General features: G+C 45.0%; 1 protein-coding gene across 1 annotated transcript in view; it reads right to left on the bottom strand.

The window, feature by feature from the left end:
• The window catches only part of NPTX2 (neuronal pentraxin 2), a 41,383-nt gene that overhangs the window by 7,582 nt on the left and 10,867 nt on the right, over positions 1-22,934 (bottom strand). Inside the window, exons 2-3 of the mRNA XM_069734245.1 lie at positions 22,827-22,934; positions 10,345-10,589 (exon numbers count right to left, since the gene is read on the bottom strand). The exon at positions 22,827-22,934 is cut by the window's right edge and continues 109 nt beyond it. Of these exons, the coding sequence (XP_069590346.1) occupies positions 10,345-10,589; positions 22,827-22,934 (353 nt within the window). The remainder of the gene's footprint in view (positions 1-10,344; positions 10,590-22,826) is intronic.

The raw sequence follows: 22,934 nt of genomic DNA, 5'->3' as shown, positions 1-22,934 counted from the left end.
GATCTCGTCATATCTGACAGACCGAACATTCAGTGTCTCCCTCCCCCACACCACCTCCTCACTTCGCCCCTTGTCAGTCGGTGTTCCTCAAGGCTCTGTTCTAGGACCCCTACTCTTCTCCATCTACACTTTCGGCCTGGGACAGCTCATAGAATCCCACGGTATGCAGTACCATCTCTACGCTGACGACACGCAGATCTACCTCTCCGGACCTGACCTCTCCTCCTTGCTTACCAAAATCCCGCACTGTCTGTCTGCCATTTCAGCCTTCTTTTCTGCTCGCTTTCTACAACTGAACATGGACAAAACAGAATTCATCATCTTTCCCCCATCTCACTCTACCCCTCCACCAGACCTATCCATCAATGTCAATGGCTGCTCACTATCCCCAGTCCCACACGCCCGGTGCCTCGGGGTGATCCTCGACTCTGCCCTCTCTTTCAAGCCACATATCCAAGCCCTTGCCTCCTCCTGTCGTCTCAAACTCAAAAATATTTCCCGGATCCGTGCTTTCCTTGACCGCAACACTGCAAAAACGCTAGTGCATGCCCTTATCATCTCCCGCCTCGACTACTGCAACCTCCTACTCTCTGGACTTCCCTCTAGCACTCTGGCACCACTCCAATCCATCCTACACTCTGCTGCCCGACTAATCCACCTGTCCCCCCGCTATTCCCCAGCCTCTCCCCTGTGTCAAGCCCTTCACTGGCTTCCTATCGCCCAGAGACTCCAGTTCAAAACCCTCACACTGACATACAAAGCCATCCACAACCTGTCTCCTCCATACATCTGTGACATGGTCTCCCGGTACCTACCTACACGCGACCTCCGATCCTCCCAAGACCTCCTTCTCTACTCCCCTCTCATCTCTTCTTCCCATAACCGCATCCAAGACTTCTCCCGTGCTTCCCCCATACTCTGGAACTCTCTACCCCAACACATCAGACTTGCGCCTACCATAGAAACCTTCAAAAAGAACCTGAAGACTCATCTCTTCCGACAAGCCTACAGCCTGCAGTGATCCTCAACCTACTGAACAGCCGCACAGCCAGCTCTTCCCTCTCCTAGTGTATCCTCACCCACCCCCTGCAGACTGTGAGCCCTCGCGGGCAGGGTCCTCCCTCCTTATGTACTCGTGTGCCTTGTTATCTGCTCATGTTTAATGTATTTGTCTATATTTGCCCCGTATTCACATGTAAAGCGCCATGGAATAAATGGCGCTATAAAAATGTATAATAATAATAATAATAATAATCTTTAGATTCCTGAAATGCTGTTTCAGCATTCTCGGCTTTCAAGATTGATGTAACCTGAGCAGGTGCACAGGGGCCCAAGAGATTAGAGAGTCACTTCCGCCATCAAAGCAGGTGGAATTGTGCAATATTGGACTGTAAATGGCCCCAATACTGTTCTTGCAACAAGGTCCTTTTCGGACCACCAATGACTTGTCCTCAAAGTGTGGGTGCATGGAGCAGGGTCTAGGCTTCTTAAGTGGACAAACCCTTCAAGGGAGAAAATACATGCATACAAGTCTTTATAGCATGTCAATGAGATGGAAATCTGATTACTGGAAGCGGTACCATTCCAAACTGGAGACGAGTTGAGGAATTGAGCTTCTCGAACCCCTTAGAAAGTGTTGGGGATGTGCATGTTGTCAAAATACCTTTTTCTCATTTTAGAAGCATTGTGGCAATAGCAATTGTTAGAAATATTGATAACGCTTTTAACTGATTGTCATTGTTGAAATTTTGTGTACCTCTCCCTATGTCGTCTCAGAATTGGAACATCGCACCTTAACATTGGCCTGTGGATTCCTCTAAGGCGCCGAGTGCTTTACAATTTCTGGCAGCGCTGGGAATACATTTGAGAAGCATGAATTTACAGCAGCTGGTGAGATATGTATGCATTTCTGACAATCTGTGAAAGTCCCGACCGTCTGACTGGTACTGCGAGTCTCCTAGCAACATTACTACTATACACCATGGGACTATACGTTTACCGGCTTAATAGGCATTGAGGAAAACACCGCTTCGCAAGTGAATTATACAGTTCATTATTTTTACTATGCTAACACATTTAACCAGAAGTTTTGTCACGCTCCGCACCGCACTGAAAGTGTTTTGCCATTAAGGCAAATATCTATTGATCTATAGAATTATCCAAATTTTTATATATTCCGTGACTCTCTATAGAAGCTAAAAATTCAAGCTGCTGGATGGAACAAGAGCTGAAATCTTGGGGATTTTTGCTGATATGATCTTATGTGAACAAGAGAGCAGAAGTTCTGCACCAAAATCATAACCGTGCCTCCAAAAAGCCTGAAGGTGAACACCGAACATGTCCGGGCAATGCCAGAAATGTGACGGTACACGAAAGGAATTTCAACGCACCACAAGTCGATGGACTCAGCAAAGCCCTGTGTGGATCTTCTACAGTGACAGCGCCTATGGGACTATATGACAAACCTGGTCAAACAGGGCCTCCATTAGGTGCCATATTCTCCTCTATGACCAGTACTGTGCATTACCTAAAACTTCAGTATCTGCTCTCCCAGGGGTTATAGAGATTACTGTATGTTAAGATATTTTTGTGCGTTTGTAACGTGGGCACGATTCTCATCTCTCACGCTCCAGCACGCTACATGAAGGTAGGGGTCCTGGCGTGGATTCGTGCTTTGGGGGAACTACGCCCTTTGCCTGACGCATATAACCGATGACTTTGGTTGGCCAGGATCAGATGTTTGATAGGTCAATGAGGGAGACCACCAGTCAAAAATAAACTTTTTACTCAATGATAACTTGAAGGAGATTTTATCCAGCAGATAGCGGGAACACAACTCGTTTCATTCCCACACATAGCTTTAATATTTTCTGCTTTTCTCTTTTACCCCCTATCTTCACCGTTCCTCACTACTTCATCACAAACCAGCTCAGTACTACAGTCCGGTTATCAAGAGTCCTACTCTCAACCTGTGGTTCCGCGTCTTCTTTCCTCGTAGGGGAGCTACTTTGCCAGTATGGCTGGTACTTATCTTCTCTGTCTCTGAGGCTCGGGCCCTCCAGCCCTGGGCACTCTCCTCGTCTTGCATACTCTGTCCAGTCTAAGCCCGTTACCTCTATAATGTATAAACTCATGGACGTACTGCTAGGCATCCTTCCTCTCGTAAACTCATAAGATGGTCTGATGAGACTTGCATTTGTTCCCGGTTACATTAACTCCTAGACAATAAAATATGGGGAATATAAGTGGCACCTGTGCTAAGTCACCTGACACCACTCTGAAGGGAACTAAATGTGTACAAAATTCTGAAGGGAGCCTGATGCTTTATAGGACTGACAACTATGGGCAACTAGATAAATAGATGGAGATCTGTATTACCGGGTCTACCAATAGAAGGCACGTTAGATGTTAATGTATTAAAAACATTTCACCTTGCTGTATTAGTGAGGAAGAGAGGAAAATATAATGTTGCAGTAGTGGCATATACTGTGCAAAAGTCAGATCTTGTTCTCACGCATGGTCTGACTGTTTGGGTTCCACACTCCGACTCTGCTCTACTCAACTGCCAGAGGACTAAACATATGACTCCAGCTAGACTTACCTGATGGGATAAACTAGTCACATCACCCTGCCCAGGTGTTCACAGTGGAATCCTGCTACATTGCTTCCTTATGAGAAAGGATTGTCTCAGAGAGAGGAAGATTCAGGAAAATCTGGACCCAGAGGAGATTATGACCCAGATGCAGACCTGGACGTAGTGACGTAAAAAGACACACATAATGGTTTACTACACATATAAACACTAACGCTACCCAGAGTAGACCTAGAAGAAGAACCACTCCAAAACCATGATTTCGTCTTTTACGAAGATGGTAGGTGTTATAGAAAAACAGATATGGGTCAATTAAATTATAAACAATGCAATATACCGTAATTGTTCTCCACAGGAAAAGACCCAATGGAAGAACAAAGGATGCATCCAGGATTTGAGTGGCCTCTGGAAATATTGTGAAGGGAAACCAGTGTCCCCCAAATCCTTGCTTACAGAACTAGCAAATGCCATCCATGGTTCGAGGTAAAAATGCAATGTGGAATTTGGTTTTTACATATTGGTGTGCACCAGGAATCACAGCAGTTGTCGTGTCAAACTTGCCTCCAGGAAAATGCTGGAGGAACTGTGAAAGCCCTGCCTTCACTTCTTCAACTACAGGTCCCTTCCAAATCCTACAGGTGGATTGTATTCAACTACCAAAAGTGGGTAGGTTGCAATTTATCTCGGTATATGTTGGTCAATTTTCAAGATGGGTAGAGGCTTATCCAACTGCATCACAAAAAGCAGACATCACAGCGTCAAAAATATGTAAAGGATTTATCTGTAGGTACAGTATGGTATTCCCAAGGTGATCAAGGTCTTAAGGTTCTGCATTCACTGGATAGGTCGTCCAAAAGGTTTGTTCCACGATAACAATTTCATTCTCCTTACCACCCACAAGCTAGTGGGAAAGTAGAAAGTTATAATCGAGCAATAAAATAGAAACTGGCCAAATGTTGCAGACAAACAGGGATGAAATGGCCAGATGTTTTGCCTTTGGTACTCATAGATATATGGATCACACCATATGGTCCTTTGCAATTATCGCCTTTTGAGGTTTTGTATGGTAAACTCCCTAATCCTCCGCTTTTACCCCCAGAAACTGCTCATGCTGTTCAAAACACCTTGAGTGTGGACTATGTCTTACGTTTACAGCAACAACTGAGACATTAACCGGAGTGTTCTTCAACAACAGCCACAAACCAACCTATCCTGTCATGAGGTGGAGTCAGGAAACAACGTGTTGGTGCGTAAATCCTTAAGATCTGGTGTGAGGGTCCATATATAGTCCTGATGATCTACTAGCGTCAAAGTAGAAGGAAGAGGGACATGGATTTAGGCATCACACTGCAAATGTGTGCAACCCACGTCTGAGATGACAACACTGGTTAAGTCATCAAAGTAGGAGCCAGCTGACATCATCAGCACCACACACTCTGAGCTGCACTCGTAAATGTTTTAAGTGGTCTAAGATTAAGCCGAAATACGCTTCCCTCAAGCTGCCACCTAAGTTGCTGCTGAAACAGGTGAAGATCATTCCAGCGCTGTTCTTCCTTCACACAAAGAGGACACGAAGAAGCAAAGAAGAAGATGTCACTCTATGAGCCTTTGTTTGGTTCACGCCAGAGCCAAAGACTCTGGGGTGCGGTGACAAGCGCATTGGGCATTATGGTGATAATTGTGATTGTACAACTCGAATATGTATGCTATATTTTCACAGATCCTGCAGATCCTGAAGGAGATTCCTATTTCCCTTTTGAATGGCAAACTCAATGGGTGCCCTGGCCCGCTAGCCGTAACCACATGGACCAGGGATCATCCAACCGAACGCTGCTCCTTTTACTGTGGGCAAAACGCTACTCAGACAACACAGGGTGAAGGTAAAACAGTGTGACAATACTTTATTGAACCACAAAACTGGCAAATAGCACATAGAACAGTCCCAGCAAAATACACAAGATAGTGCACATTACAGAGTCTCATCCTTCAGCTGACTCGCTGGGATAAGAGCTGCTGTGACTTCAGAACTTCCAGAGCCAACTTCCACCACCTATCTTATGCTCACAGAGGAGGTAGGAACAAGCTTAGGAAGGTGACAGTCCACTGAGATACAGGACCAGTTGACCGGAGGGTCACAATCTGGCTTCCGATTCCAGGGCTGACTACCTCCCATGTGGCACGCACAGACAGGAGGTAAGGATAAGCTTAAGAAGATGATAGTCCATTGAGATACAAGGTCAGTTGACTGGTGGCTCACAACCTGGCTTCCCTGAACATTTCCATGGAGCAAGGCGACCGGCGGGTCCCATTCCCGGCCCCCACAAATGTATCCATGTGTTCGGCGATGGTCAATGGAGAAGATCTGTATTCTTCTAGCCAGGGCCATGGTCCCCTAAGCTGGCATCTAGTGTTGAGCGACTTTTACTTTTATAGGATCGGGTCGGGTTTCACGAAACCCGACTTTTTCAAAAGTCGGGTCGAGTGAAATCGGCCGATCCTATAAAAAAGTCGGGTCGGGGTCGGCCGAAACTCGAAACCCAATGCAGTGCATTGGGTTTCAAATGGTTCCCAGGGTCTGAAGGAGAGGAAACTCTCCTTCAGGCCCTGCGATCCATATTTAAGTGTAAAATAAAGAATTAAAATAAAAAATATCGCTATACACACCCTCGGACGCGCCCTGGTACTAACCGGGAACCTTCCTTCCTTCGAATCAGCGCTTCCAGGACCTTGCGGTGACGTCACGGCTTGTGATTGGTCGCGCGACCGCCCATGTGACCGCACGCGCGACCAATCAGAAGCCGTGACGTCACCGCAAGGTCCTGCAAGCGCTGATTCTTAGGAAGGAAGGCTGCCGGAAAGAAGCAGGGCGCGTCCGAGGGTGAGTATATTCCTATCAGGTATATACTCACCCTCGGACGCGCCCTGCTTCTTTCCGGCAGCCTTCCTTCCTAAGAATCAGCGCTTGCAGGACCTTGCGGTGACGTCACGGCATCTGATTGGTCGTGCGAGCGGTCACATGGGCGGTCGCGCGACCAATCACAAGCCGCGACGTCACCGCAAGGTCCTGGAAGCGCTGATTCGAAGGAAGGAAGGTTCCCGGTTAGTACCAGGGTGCGTCCGAGGGTGAGTATAGCGATATTTTTTATTTTTATTCTTTATTTTACACTTAAATCTGAATTCCGATACCAATTCCCGATATCTTAAACATATCGGGAATCGGTATCGGAATTCCGATTCCAGATTCAGAAGATCGCCAACTTCATGGCCGACCCCACACAGGGGTCGGGTTTCATGAAACCCGACTTTGCCAAAAGTCGGCGACTTCTGAAAATTGCCGACCCGTTTCGCTCAACCCTACTGGCATCCTCTAGAACAGTGGTCCCCAACTCCGGTCCTCAAGAGCCACCAACAGGTCATGTTTTGAGGATTTCCTTAGTATTACACAGGTCAGTGAATGCTTGCCTGTGCAGGTGATGCAATTATCACCTGTGCACTACTAAGGAAATCCTCAAAACATGACCTGTTGGTGGCTCTTGAGGACCGGAGTTGGGGAACACTGCTCTAGAATGACAAATCTGTGTCCTTCATGATGGAGACATGATGTCATGGCTGCTGTCCTGTAGAGAGACTCTAGCTTTTTGGATCTCTTGGCTGTCTGGATGTCTTGGCTGAATATCTGTCTGTCTCATGTTACAAAGGCATATAACCTCTTTTCATAGTTGATAAGTGTCCTTCAATCCAGCATTCACAGGTAAAGGGGAAGAATGGTGATAAGACCAACTCACATTGTTTGATTATATAATCTATTTGCATAGTTTTTCCTCCTCTATTTTGCAAGTCAACAAACTGGCTGGCCTGGACAATGTGTAATCAGAATATCAGCAAACATCATTGTTCCATGACCCAGTATTACTAGTCATCCAGGATAAGAGCAAAATATGTTACAACAAATTGTACACGTATAAATCTGTTTTCTTGACCCACCAGAAAGTAACACATAAATTCAAAAGTCAACATATACATAACAGTCTATTCTTCCTAGCTTACTGAAAATAGATGCCTGGTTAATTAAGATAAAATGCTGTGTCGTCACAGATATGCACACCAATATCATCCATGCCTTTCCTAGCCACTTTTGTCCCCATAGATGAGCTAATTCTTTCACTGTATGAAATCTTTACTTTTTCCACAAACCTTAGTGCTTCCAGGTGCAATAACACAAGGGTATCCCTCCCTATAGCTGAATGGACCGCACCGCCCCGGTGGGTAGCAATCAGGGACTCATCTCTGATGTCCCCTCACAATATTGCTATCTGTGGCCCAGTGTCTACCAGTATCAGATGAAATAGAGTTAACATAAGGGATAAAAACCTGGAGACAATACCAATAGATCTGGACACCCTACAGATAATATTTCTATCTAGTCGAATTCCTTATGAAACTGATGATAATGAATCTACAATATTTGGACATCTAGTATATGAACTAACAGATAAAACTTCTAACCTGTTGCAGGAGTTAACACAAAATTCTGGATATGAGGACAGAATAACTGCAATGAGGTGGTAATTGGTAAGAGGTACACTCCCTGACAGAAGTTATGTCGCTTATCCATGTTATGTAAATAAAAGCTTATAACACTGGTGTACTTACTTTGTAAATCCATATCACAATGACTGTATAACGCTTATGGAAAGTTTAAACTTAGTTTCTACCCATCCAGCCTGATAGCTATGGAGAAAAAAAAGAAAAAGACAGGTGCAATCCTCTAAGGCTGGTTTCACATTTGCGTTTTTTGCCGCTGCGTTTTAGCGCAAAAAAACGCATGCGTTTTTTTTCCTATATTTAACATTAAAAACGCATGCGTTTTTTTTCTATGCGTTTTGCCGCGTTTGACGACGCATGCGTCGTTTCTATGCTTGCGTTTTGTTGCGGAAATGCAACATGTAGTAATTTCTAGAGGCGTTTTTTTGCCGCAAAAAAACGCATGCTTTTTTTGCGGCAAAAAAAAGTATTGCTGTCTATGTAAACGCATGCGTTTTTAAGCACATGCGTTTGGTTGCGTTTCAATAGAAAAAAACAAGTCTACACACTGATAAGCCACCCCCCACCATCAAGGTGATAAAGGGATCCAAACCCTAACCCTAACCCTAGCCCTAACCCTACCCCTAACCCTAGGGATCCAAACCCTAACCCTAACCCCCCACCATCAAGGTGATAAAGGGATCCTAACCCTAACCCTAGGAATCCAAACCCTAACCCTAACCCTAGGGATCCAAACCCTAACCCTAGGAATCCAAACCCTAACCCTAACCCTAGGGATCCAAACCCTAACCCTAGGGATCCAAAGCCTAACCCAAACCCTCCACCATCAAGGTGATAAAGGGATCTTAACCCTAACCCTAGGGATCCAAACCCTAACCCTAACCCCCCACCATCAAGGTGATAAAGGGATCTTAACCCTAACCCTAACCCTAGGGATCTAAACCCTAACCCTAACCCTAACCCTAGGGATCCAAACCCTAACCCTAACCCTAGCTATTTCTATTTATAGTGGGTTTTCTAGTTGATTTTTATGATTGGCAGCTGTCACACACTTCTCATCATGCGTTTCAAAAACGCAAACGCAGGGAAAAAAACGCATGTAAACGTGTAAAAACGTCGCGTTTTTTTACCGCATGCGAAAACGCATGCGTCTAAAAAACGCAGCGTTTGTACGCGTTTACACCACTTGCGTTTGCGTTTTAAACGCTGCGTTTTTAAATGCAAATGTGAAACTAGCCTAAGGTAGTATGTCCCAGGGGCTCAGCTGTGGGATCGTGCTATTGTGTAAGCACAGCTATAATCGTTGCATACAGTGAAGACCGACTCAAAGACGTTCCTCCTCGCTGCGTCTCAAGGACCGATATGGTCCCATCAGAAGAATTTGTACATAGCGAAGTGGAAAAGCAAAGTGTGGGCTGTGGGCATCAAAAATTCGGGGACTGGTAAGAACAAAGTGTGAGACCACTATTGGTTTAAGACAGAATTTTCTGACACATCAAAAGTGCACCATTTTACTCCTCAGGCCAGCCCACCCACACTGCTATGTACTAACACCCACCCATATCGACAGCTCCTCAGCGCCCCTCCTCCTTGCTGAGATCTCACATTGCTCACAACAACCTGCAACTATCAGTCAGACTGAGTAGGTGAGGAGACTGAATAAACTTAAACTCTTGAGTTCGCTCTGTCTTTTTACTTGGACTTTTTATAGTCCCATTAAAAATCTGAACGAGCTCATGAGTCTAAGTTTATTCAGTTTCCCCGCACCCATCCTGAATGACAGCTGCAACTTGTAGTGAACAGTGTGAAATCAGAGCAGGGAGGAGAAGAGTTATCAGTCAGATTGGGTGGGCAGTGATTGAGCTTACACTTTCAAAAAGAATTACACAGCCATTCTTTGATTTTCAAAGTAAGTACACCAGCCTCATCAGGTCTAAGAGATCTATTTAATAATGTAATACAGTTTGTATTGTGAAAAAGGGTTCTTTCCCACTTACTTGTCTCCAACCCTCTTTTTTTGATTGACAGCTCTGGTTTTACAGGAGCCAGAGAATGGATGGAGATGGATGGAAAACTAGTAGGTGCACTTAAATTTTTGGCCACATCAAGGGTGCGTCGAGCAGTGGTGCTTGGTTTGAACAGTCATTTTGTGCTGATAGTTGCATTTTAAAGACTTGGGGTTCTTCAGAGATGCATGCTGTACGTACCTTATCGTTGATCAGTAGTTCTATAGGGTGATTGCCCCACTCAATCAGCACAATCTCGTTGGCTTGGCCTTGCACAGCATAGGAGAAGGGGGTCCCGATCCCGGGCGACGCGCTGGACTTTAACCACATGCAGATCGTAAATGCAAACAGCTCTGGCAGAGTCTTTTTAATCTTCCCATACAAATAATTGGTGCGAAGTGGGAGGGAAACCTTGAAGTCGTCGGGTGATTTGAACGCGCTGCTGCCTGTCAGAAAACACAGGGTTAAAACAAAACTGAATCCGTTCAAGGGATAAAGAATCGTTTCAATTGACACTTGCACAATACATAGATGCAAAATGGACTTGACTGCTAGTCGTGCTGTGACTGCCATATTTGCATCTGTTATGGTGCCATGTGCTATATCTTACACAATTCAACATGTTCAATCCTTTTCTTCCTCAATAGATAGTTGGCTGATCCGAGAAAATGTAAAAGTGTCTGGGTTCCCTAAACCTAAAGGGATATTTTCATCACGAAAAATGGTTAAAATAACAAAGAGCTTGTAAAAACTAGAAAGTTTGCAATCTAACTGTTATTAAAAATCCTCTTTGTTCTCAAGAGCAGAGGGATTTTGAATTTGTTTGTTAGCGATTCTGAGAAGCTTCAGAGCAGCGCTTACAAGCTCTAAAGGAAAGAGCTTGTAAGCACTGGGCTCTTTTGGTAGGAGACCGGCCACCACGAGTAGACGGAAGAAGTGACTGGTCTCACACCCAACAAGTAAAGTGATTACAAGCTCTTTGCTATGGAGCTTGTAAGTGCTGCTCTGAAGCTGGACAGATCGCTGGCAACTTCAGTGACCCTCCTCTCCTCAGATTCTGCAGCGGCAACTCTGCCTCGGTTTCCAGCATTGGATAGATCACTGTTGAAGCCAGTGGCTTGACAATGCTACTCATCCAAACAGTCAATCAATCATGAGGGCACTACCCTGAGAATTCAGGAAGCCAAGAAGTCGGGAGCTTGGGGAGAAATTGAGAACAACCTTCAAATCTACCTGTTTCTGTGCATGGCTATTTGGTACCTCAATACAGCAGAGATTTTTGGTGAATATCTACATCTTCAAAAATCCATTTTTTAGATGGATTCCCTATTATTGCAACACTAGATGGTGGCCCGATTCTAACGCATCGGGTATTCTAGAATATGTATGACAGAACTTGTTCAGTAAATGTAAACGTAGCATATAGCAGCCCACGTAGCATATAGCACAGCCCATGTATCATATAGCACAGCCACATAGTATATAACACAGCCACATAGCATATAGCACAGCCACATAGTATATAGCACAGCCACGTAGTATATAACACAGCCACGTAGTATATAGCACAGCCACATAGCATATAGAACAGCCACGTAGTATATAACACAGCCACGTAGCATATAACACAACCACATAGCATATAGCACAGCCACGTAGCATATAACAGCCCACGTAGTATATAGCACAGCCCTGTAGTATGCAAACATCGTCATAGCATATAGCACAGCCATGTAGCATATAACAGCCCACGTAGCATATAGCACAGCCACGTAGCATATAATAGCCCACGTAGTATATAGCACAGCCACGTAGCATATAACACAGCCCACATAGCATATAGCACAGCCACGTAGCATATAGCACAGCCATGTAGTATATAGCACAGCCACGTAGCATATAGCACAGCCATGTAGTATATAGTACAGTCGACATAGTATATAGTACAGTCCACGTAGTATATAGCACAATCCACGTAGTATATAGCACAGTCCACATATTATAACACAGCCCACGTAGTATATAGTAGTCCACATAGTATATAGTACAGTCCACGTAGTATATAGCACAGTGCACGTAGTATATAGCACAGCCACGTAGTATATAGTACAGTCCACGGAGTATATACCACAGCCACATAGTATATAGCACAGTCACGCAGTATATAGCACAGGCACAGCCCACGTTGTGTTTAGCACAGCCACGTAGTATATAGCAGCCACGTAGTATATTACACAGCCCACGTAGTATATAGCACAGTCCACGTAGTATATAGCACAGTCCACGTAGTATATAGCACAATCCACGTAGTATATCGTACAGTGTACGTAGTATATAGCACAGTCCACGTAGCATATAGCACAATCCACGTATTATGTAGCACAGTGCACATAGTATATAGCACAGCCACGTAGTATATAGCAGAGCCACGTAGTATATAGCACAGGCACAGCCCACGTAGTGTATAGCAGCCACGTAGTATATAGCACAGACACAGAGTATATAAGACAGCCCACGTAGTATATAGCACAGCCCACGTAGTATATAGCAGTGTAGGAACCATATGCCTGTTAAAAAAAATAATTGAAATAAAAAATAGTTATATACTCACCTTCAGGCGGCCCCCGGATCCAGCCCAGGAGTTAGCGATGCTCTCGCCAGGTTCGTTCCCAGTGATGCTTTGCGGCAATAACCCGTGATAACGTAGCGGTCTCGCATGATTCTACGTCATCTGGGGTCATTTCGCAAAGCATTACTGGGAACGGAGCTGCCAAGAGCATCGCGAGGATGGGGAAGGCTTCAGGGGCTGCCGGAAGGTGAGAATAGCACGATTTTTTATTTTTTATTATTTTTTACATTATATCTTTTTACTATTGATGCTGCATAGGCAGCATCAATAGTAAAGCCTGTCGCTGATTGGTCGTGGCCAGCCGGGCGAGACCAATCAGCAACGCGGGATTTCCGTTACAGACAGACGGAAATGGACAATTTAATATATAGATGGAGATGCTTGTGTGCCAGAATATAAAATCTATATAAATATACTTATATGGCTTTATTATATCTCTATTATATAAATACACAATAAAGTCATATAAAAGTACAGGGAAGGCAAAGCATCAACAGAGTCTCGCCCAGACAGCAATACAGGTTTTGTTTAGGCTCAGTGTGATCACCATTACTGGTTACTTTCCAGCTCCCACACGTCACACCCACCTTGAGTCAACCCAGCTACTTTTTATAGGAATAGCAAGCCCTGGACTGGAATGCATGGGAGCGACCATTCCCACCCAAGCTCTTTAGGTCGGTCCTAAACCCTGGACCCAAAATCCAGTTCACTAAAAATCCTCTCAGTAAGTTATTGTTATCAGAGCACTCTCTTCCGAGACTTTCATCACTGAGGCCTGGCACCTCAGTGACACATACCTGCCAACCAGGACAATACCTCCTGCTTTCGTACATGTACTGTATGTATGTGTATATACATTTATTTATACTGTATCTGTGCACTTTCATATCATTACATCACTTATTGGCCATGCCTATTAACCTTGCATGTTCCTATTATAATCGTGTAGATGGAAACATCCGCCTTCTGCTTCCTTGACAATATCTTATACTTCTCGTCTCTTTTATGTCTCGTACAGAGATTAAATGTTCTTAAATATTCCGTGACTCCTAAATCAGTGACCTGAAAATGGAAAACCTAATTTGTCTACCTTCCAGAAACATAATACACTTTTATAGCAGATCAAAGGCACTTTACATTAAGTAACGAAGAAACGCTCCATACTCCCTTGTACAAAGAAGGTCCTTTATATAGACATTAGATATGAAGACTCATCCACACTAACAGAAAAACCAGGCCGGCTTTGGGCAATGAGGCCAATTTTGGTAACTCAGACGCGTTTTTTTGCTGCACTCTGACTGGTTGATCTTATTCCCTGCTGGGGTATATAGCTGTGGGTATATTTACCTTAGCATTTACAATTATTGGATATTTTGCATTATAAATTATACATACATTCTTGGTTTTATATCTAAGAGAGCAAAACCCTTGTAGTATGGGCATCTGCCACTAGGTGAATATTTGCGGACCCCTTCTGGGTCAGTAGTACACCAGCTGACGTTGTTGGGGAAGGTTACGTTTCGCCTATTTTGTGTTGGCCAATTCAGACAAGCTACACCTGTGAAGTTTTGCTTTCTTTTGGGAGAAAAAAAACGTTCAGATATGGACATTATACTGTAAACAGCTTACAAGTAAACCGCCATGAGTAAAGCACCAAATAGTGAATGGTTCTTCAGTTTTAAACCAGTTAAAAGCAACAAACTCATTTCAGACCCCCCAAATTGATGAAAATGTGGCAAAATTTGTCAAGCCATGCTGGGAGATCTGGAAGATTGCCGTCAGACCTTTGATGAACTTTGTGGAATTCCTTTATTTTACTTTTTATAAGGTCCTTTATGTGCCATAGACTTATTTCTAAGTCTGAAAAAGTTATAAATCTGAGTTATTTTCCCCAGAATAGTCCTGTGATGGACCTTGTAATAACGACCAGTGCCGGACTGGGATGCCAAGGTCCCACCTACTGAACATGTAGATAAAGTGCAGCACAGATTCACCTCCATGACTCCGACTCCCAGCACTGCTTCACTACTGAGCATGTACATATAGTGCAGCACAGATTCATCTACATTACTCTGATCCCTCAGCACTGCCTCAGTACTAAGCATGTACAGTACAGACCAAAAGTTTGGACACACCTTCTCATTTAAAGATTTTTCTGTATTTTCATGACTATGAAAATTGTACATTCACACTGAAGGCATCAAAACTATGAATTAACACATGTGGAATTATATACTTAACAAAAAAGTGTGAAACAACCGAAAATATGTCTTATATTCTAGGTTCTTCAAAGTAGCCACCTTTTGCTTTGATGACTGCTTTGCACACTCTTGGCATTCTCTTGATGAGCTTCAACAGGTAGTCACCGGAAATGGTCTTCCAACAATCTTGAAGGCGTTCCCAGAGATGCTTAGCACTTGTTGGCCCTTTTACCTTCAGTCTGCGGTCCAGCTCACCCCAAACCATCAGGTCATCTGGCGTAGCACCCCATCACTCTCCTTCTTGGACAAATAGCCCTTACACAGCCTGGAGGTGTGTTTGGGTCATTGTCCTGTTGAAAAATAAATCATGGTCCAACTAAACGCAAACCGGATGGAATAGCATGTCGTTGCAAGATGCTGTGGTAGCCATGCTGGTTCAGTATGCCTCAATTTTGAATAAATCTCCAACAGTGTCACCAGCAAAGCACCCCCACACCATCACACCTCCTCCTCCATGCTTCACGGTGGGAACCAGGCATGTAGAGCCCATCCGTTCACCTTTTCTGCGTCGCACAAAGACACGGTGGTTGGAACCAAAGATCTCATATTTGAACTCATCAGACCAAAGCACAGATTTCCACTGGTCTAATGTCCATTCCTTGTGTTCTTCAGCCCAAACAAGTCTCTTCTGCTTGTTGCCTGTCATTAGCAGTGGTTTCCTAGCAGCTATTTTACCATGAAGGCCTCCTGCACTAAGTCTCCTCTTAACAGTTGTTGTAGAGATGTGTCTGCTGCTAGAACTCTGTGTGGCATTGACCTGGTCTCTAATCTGAGCTGCTCTAAACCTGTGATTTCTGAGGCTGGTGATTCGGATAAACTTATCCTCAGAAGCAGAGGTGACTCTTGGTCTTCCTTTCCTGGGGCGGTCCTCATGTGAGCCAGTTTCTTTGTAGCGCTTGATGGTTTTTGCCACTGCACTTGGGGACACTTTCAAAGTTTTCCCAATTTTTCGGACTGACTGATCTTCATTTCTTAAAGTAATGATGGCCACTCGTTTTTCTTTACTTAGCTGCTTTTTTCTTGCCATAATACAAATTCTAACAGTTTATTCAGTAGGACTATCAGCTGTGTATCCACCAGACGTCTGCACAACACAACTGATGGTCCCAACCCCATTTATAAGGCAAGAAATCCTACTTATTAAACCTGACAGGGCACACCTGTGAAGTGAAAACCATTCCCGGTGACTACCTCTTGAAGCTCATCAAGAGAATGCCAAGAGTGTGCAAAGCAGTCATCAAAGCAAAAGGTGGAAATAAAAAATAAGACATATTTTCAGTTGTTTCACACTTTTTTGTTAAGTATATAATTCCACATGTGTTAATTCAGAGTTTTGATGCCTTCAGGGTGAATTTACAATTTTCATAGTCATGAAAATACGGAAAAATCTTTAAATGAGAAGGTGTGTCCAAACTTTTGGTCTGTACTGTACATATAGTGCAGCACAGGCTCATCTCCATGACTCCGACCCTCCAGCACTGCCTCACTACTGAACATGTACATAAAGTGCAGCACAGATTCATCTCCATGACTCCGACCCCCAGCAGTGCCTCACTACTGAGCATGTACATGAGTGCAGCACAGATTCATCTTCACGACTCCAACTCCCCAGCACTGCCTCACTACTGAGCATGTACATAAAGTGCGGCACAGGCTCATCACCATGACTCTGACCCCCAGCACTGCCTCACTACTGAGCATGTACATAAAGTGCAGCACAGATTCATCTCCATGACTCCGACCCTCCAGCACTGCCTCACTACTGAGCATGTACATGGAGTGCAGCACAGATTCATCTTCACGACTCCAACTCCCCAGCACTGCCTCACTACTGAGCATGTACATAAAGTGCAGCACAGGCTCATCTTAACTTAAAGCCAAGATCCCTAGATCAGGAACGGAACAGACATTTATAGAACATTTTATAACTTTCCCAAATTCTTATGAAAACATTTACAGCACATCCTGCATTGTACTACTGCACCCAATCTACTATATAATTGTCTAAGGGTCACTTCCGTCTGTCTTTCTTTCTTTCTGTCACAGATATTCATTCGCTGATTGGTCTCGGCAGCTGCCTGTCATGGCTGCCGCGACCAATCAGCGACGGTCACAGTCGAATAAGTCCCTCCCTACTCCCCTGCAGTCAGTGCCCGCTCCATACTCCCCGCAGTCACCGCTCACACATGGTTAATGCCAGCAGTAACGGACCGCGTAATGCTGCGGGTAACTCACTCCGTTACCGCCACTATTAACCCTGTGTGACCAAGTTTTTACTATTGACGCTGCCTATGCAGCGTCAATAGTAAAAGGATCTAATGTTAAAAATAAAAAAAAATTATTATATACTCACCTTTCCAGCTCCTTGCGACGCTCCGGTGACCTCTCCATGGAAGCGGCAGGTTCCGGTGCCAACGATGGTATGGGAGAAGGACCTGCCATGACGTCACGGTCATGTGACTGTGATGTCATCACAGGCCCTGCGTGCCTGAGCGAGAAGGACCTGCCATGACGTCACGATCATGTGACCGCGACATCATCACAGGCCCTGCGCGAGAAGGACCTGCCATGACGTCACGGTCATGTGACCGTCACGTCATGGCAGGTCCTTCTCGCGCAGGCGCGAAGAAGCTGCGGTACCATGGGACAGGCAGGGACAGCGTCAGGAGCGCCAGGAGCAGGTGAGTATTTCATATTCACCTGTACGTGTTCCATCCGCCGGGCGCCGCTCCGTCTTCCCGTCCTCTTGCAGTGACTGTGCAGGTCAGAGGGCGCGATGACGTATTAGTGTGCGCGCCTCCCTCTGCCTGAACAGTCAGTGCGGAGAGACGGGAAGCTGAGGAGCAGCGACGAGAGGTGAGTGTGTGATTTTTTATTTCCTTTATTGCAGCAGCAGCAGCAGCATTACATGTGGCACAATGCTGTATGGAGCGTCTATGGGACCATAAAGTACTGCTTGGAGCATTAAATGGGGCATTTATGGGGCCATAACTGCATGGAGCATTATATGGGGCATCTATGGGGCCATAACTGCATGGAGCATTATATGGGGCATCTATGGGGCCATAACTGCATGGAGCATTATATGGGACATCTATGGGGCCATAACTGCATGGAGCATTATATGGGGCATCTATGGGGCCATAATTGCATGGAGCATTATATGGGGCATCTATGGGGCCATAACTGCATGGAGCATTATATGGGGCATCTATGGGGCCATAACTGCATGGAGCATTATATGGGGCATCTATGGGGCCATAACTGCATGGAGCATTATATGGAGCGTCTATGGTGCCATAAAGAACTGCATGGAGCATTATATGGGACATCTATGGGGCCATAACTGCATGGAGCATTATATGGGGCATCTATGGGGCCATAACTGCATGGAGCATTATATGGGGCATCTATGGGGCCATAACTGCATGGAGCATTATATGGGGCATCTATGGGGCCATAACTGCATGGAGCATTATATAGGACATCTATGGGGCCATAACTGCATGGAGCATTATATGGGGTATCTATGGGGCCATAACAGCATAGAGCATTATATGAGGCATCTATGGGGCCATAATGAACTGCATGGAGCATTATATGGGACATCTATGGGGCCATAATGAACTGCATGGAGCATTATATGGGACATCTATGGGGCCATAAAGAACTGCATGGAGCATTATATGGGGCATCTATGGGGCCATAATGAACTGTATGGAGCATTATATGGGACATCTATGGGGCCATAAAGAACTGCATGGAGCATTATATGGGGCATCTATGGGGCCATAATGAACTGTATGGAGCATTATATGGGACATCTATGGGGCCATAACTGCATGGAGCATTATATGGGGCATCTATGAGCCATAACTGCATGGAGCCTTATACTACGTGACTGGGCAAAATACTATGTGGCTGGGCAATATACTACGTGACTGGGCAATATACTACGTGGACATGCATATTCTAGAATACCCGATGCGTTAGAATCGTGCCACCATCTAGTTTACTATATATTGTTGGAGTCGGTCCATTTAATAACGACTGCACCAAAAATGGACACCGACTCTGACTCTATGACTCTGACTTCACAGCCCTGCGAGTACGGTCTGTTTTTTCACGGCCATCACTCAGACCAATATACAGTTGTGTGCGTGAGCCTAACTGTGATTTACCATTTCTATATAGGTGACACTTGAACCATGCACACAGCCCCCCATCCTCATGACGGTGCACGCACTACATAAAACGCCTGTGGCAATATTTGGGTTTCTGTTCCGTAAGGAGTAGCATGTCAAGAAATAGATATCTGAATATATGACCTGGGGCTTTAATTCTCACAATGCTACAGGCGGTGCCATCTAAACAGACATCAGAGCACCGACAGCCCATACTTATAGTGCAGGTCTTATAACCTGTGCAACATTTCCTGCAACATAAAAGCTCGTTCTCCGGTATCTGATACTAAAATCAATCTCCATATGTATTGTATGTATGTAGTGTGAGACAACCACGCCAACTGTCAGGTGTCAACCCCTGTAATACCAATATGGAAGGCCGGCAGCTTAGATCTGTAGGTAAGAGGCCATATAATGACTATAATGAGAATCCATACTGGGATGGAAATGTGAGCAGCCGTGACAGTGATTGACAGCTGAATCCTAGAAATCCATCTCCTGGGAAGCTCAGTCCCAGGAATACTCCACATACAGGGGATAGTAGAGTTGTCTGCAGGTAGATCTCTACACATCCAGCCAACAGGGAAAGAAGGTGATCATTAATAAAGCAGATGGAGAGGTCTCTGGTGCAGAATGAGTGATCCACATCAATAAGCATAATCACCAGTGAAACTACTGTAGATCTCAGGTTATGTTCTAGGGGGCACATGGTCTCCTCTATGTATCTGCACAAGAAACCGATCGAGTGTTAGGCAGCTTCTTAGAAGAACCCATGGCTGCTGTTTTTTGGCACAAGGGTAGAGGAGGCTGGGTTTATATAAAGCTGGGAAATCTGCATCACCTGGCCTTTCCTGACAACGATGATAGTGAATAAGCCATAACCCTAACAGGCTAATTCCAGTGTGAAACCTATCTATCTATTATCTATCTATTATCTATCTATTATCTATTTATCTATTATCTATCTATTATCTATTTATTATCTACTAGTTGGTGGCCCGATTCTAACGCATCGGGTATTCTAGAATATGCATGTCTACGTAGTATATTGCCCCGTCACGTAGTATATTGCCCAGTCACGTAGTATTTTGCCCAGTCACGTAGTATAATGCCCCATGCAGTTATGGCCCCATAGATGTCCCATATAATGCTCCATGCAGTTATGGCCCCATAGAAGTCCCATATAATGCTCCATGCAGTTATGGCCCCATAGATGCCCCATATAATGCTCCATGCAGTTATGGCCCCATAGATGCTCCATATAATGCTCCATGCAGTTATGGCCCCATAGATGCCCCATATAATGCTCCATGCAGTTATGGCCCCATAGATGCCCCATATAATGCTCCATGCAGTTATGGCCCCATAGATGCCCCATATAATGCTCCATGCAGTTATGGCCCCATAGATGCCCCATATAATGCTCCATGCAGTTATGGCCCCATAGATGCTCCATATAATGCTCCATGCAGTTATGGCCCCATAGATGCCCCGTATAATGCTCCATGCAGTTATGGCCCCATAGAGGCCCCATATAATGCTCCATGCAGTTATGGCCCCATAGATGCCCCATATAATGCTCCATGCAGCTATGGCCCCATAGATGCCCCATATAATGCTCCATGCAGTTATGGCCCCATAGATGCCCCATATAATGCTCCATGCAGTTATGGCCCCATAGATGCCCCATATAATGCTCCATGCAGTTATGGCCCCATAGATGCTCCATATAATGCTCCATGCAGTTATGGCCCCATAGATGCCCCATATAATGCTCCATGCAGTTATGGCCCCATAGATGCCCCATATAATGCTCCATGCAGTTATGGCCCCATAGATGCCCCATATAATGCTCCATGCAGTTATGGCCCCATAGATGCCCCATATAATGCTCCATGCAGTTATGGCCCCATAGATGCTCCATATAATGCTCCATGCAGTTATGGCCCCATAGATGCCCCGTATAATGCTCCATGCAGTTATGGCCCCATAGAGGCCCCATATAATGCTCCATGCAGTTATGGCCCCATAGATGCCCCGTATAATGCTCCATGCAGTTATGGCCCCATAGAGGCCCCATATAATGCTCCATGCAGTTATGGCCCCATAGATGCCCCATATAATGCTCCATGCAGCTATGGCCCCATAGATGCCCCATATAATGCTCCATGCAGTTATGGCCCCATAGACGCTCCATTTAATGCTCCATGCAGTTATGGCCCCATAGATGCCCCATATAATGCTCCATGCAGTTATGGCCCCATAGATGCCCCATATAATGCTCCATGCAGTTATGGCCCCATAGAGGCCCCATATCATGCTCCATGCAGTTATGGCCCCATAGATGCCCCATATAATGCTCCATGCAGTTATGGCCCCATAGAGGCCCCATATCATGCTCCATGCAGTTATGGCCCCATAGATGCCCCATATAATGCTTCATGCAGTTATGGCCCCATAGATGCTCCATATAATGCTCCATGCAGTTATGGCCCCATAGATGCCCCATATAATGCTCCATGCAGTTATGGCCCCATAGAGGCCCCATATAATGCTCCATGCAGTTATGGCCCCATAGATGCCTCATATAATGCCCCATATAATGCTCCGTGCAGTTGTTTATGGCCCCATAGACGCTCCATACAGCATTGTGTCACATGTAATGCTGCTGCTACTGCAATAAAAAGATCACATACTCACCTCTTGTCGCTGCTCCTCAGCTTCCCGTCTCTCCGCACTGACTGTTCAGGCAGAGGGCGGCGCGCACACTAATACGTCATCACGCCCTCTGACCTGCACAGTCACTGCAAGAGGACGGGAAGATGGAGCGGCGCCCGGCGGATGGAACGTGGACAGGTGAATATTAAATATTCACCTGCTCCTGACGCTGTCCCTGCCTGTTCCATGGTACCGCAGCTTCTTCGCGCCTGCGCGAGAAGGACCTGCCATAACGTGACAGTCCTATGACCGTGACGTCATGGCAGGTCTTTCTCGCGCAGGCACGCAGGGCCTGTGATGACGTTGCAGTCACATGACCGTGACGTCATGGAAGGTCCTTGTCGCACACCATCCTTAGCACCGGAACGTCGCGAAGAGCGGGAAAGGCGCCGGTGGGTGAGGTATATCATGATTTTTTTTTTTTTTTATTATTTTTAACATTAGATCTTTTTACTATTCACTTTTTTTCATCATTTATTGGAGTGCTACCTTCTTTTTTCTTTTTTCTTATTTATACAAATGGATATTTGTTTGGAGGGCCCTGCGCCCTGAATTTATCTATATGGTACTGTTCCATTTTTTTCTTCTATCTATTATCTACGTATCTATCTCTCAATATCTATCTTTCTACCTACCTACCGTATTTATATATTTATCTATCTATATATCTGTGTTTCTATTTCAGATCTATTTATTTACCAATCCATCTATTTTTTTTTACTTTATTACATAAATTCTGTGATAAGACATAATGTAATTCTACAACATTTACCCAGGTGATCGTTCCACATCAGAAAAGTCAAATACATCATTGAACTTTACCCAAATCAATAAAGCCTTCTGACTCCACAATACCATCCCCCCGGAGACCCTCCATTAATATAGCATTACCTTTCTCCAGCTCGCTGACCCTCTCCAGGAGCGCAGTAAGGGCGGACTCGGTCCGGTGCCTGTGCGCTGCGCTCTCGTTATGGAGCAATGACTTTTCATCTTCCAGTT

The sequence above is a fragment of the Ranitomeya imitator genome, chromosome 7 (assembly GCF_032444005.1).
Source record: "Ranitomeya imitator isolate aRanImi1 chromosome 7, aRanImi1.pri, whole genome shotgun sequence".
In the NCBI taxonomy this organism is placed as follows: Eukaryota; Metazoa; Chordata; class Amphibia; order Anura; family Dendrobatidae; genus Ranitomeya; species Ranitomeya imitator.
The sequence above is the reverse complement of the archived record's forward strand: the minus strand, read 5'-3'. Positions and strand labels throughout refer to the sequence as shown.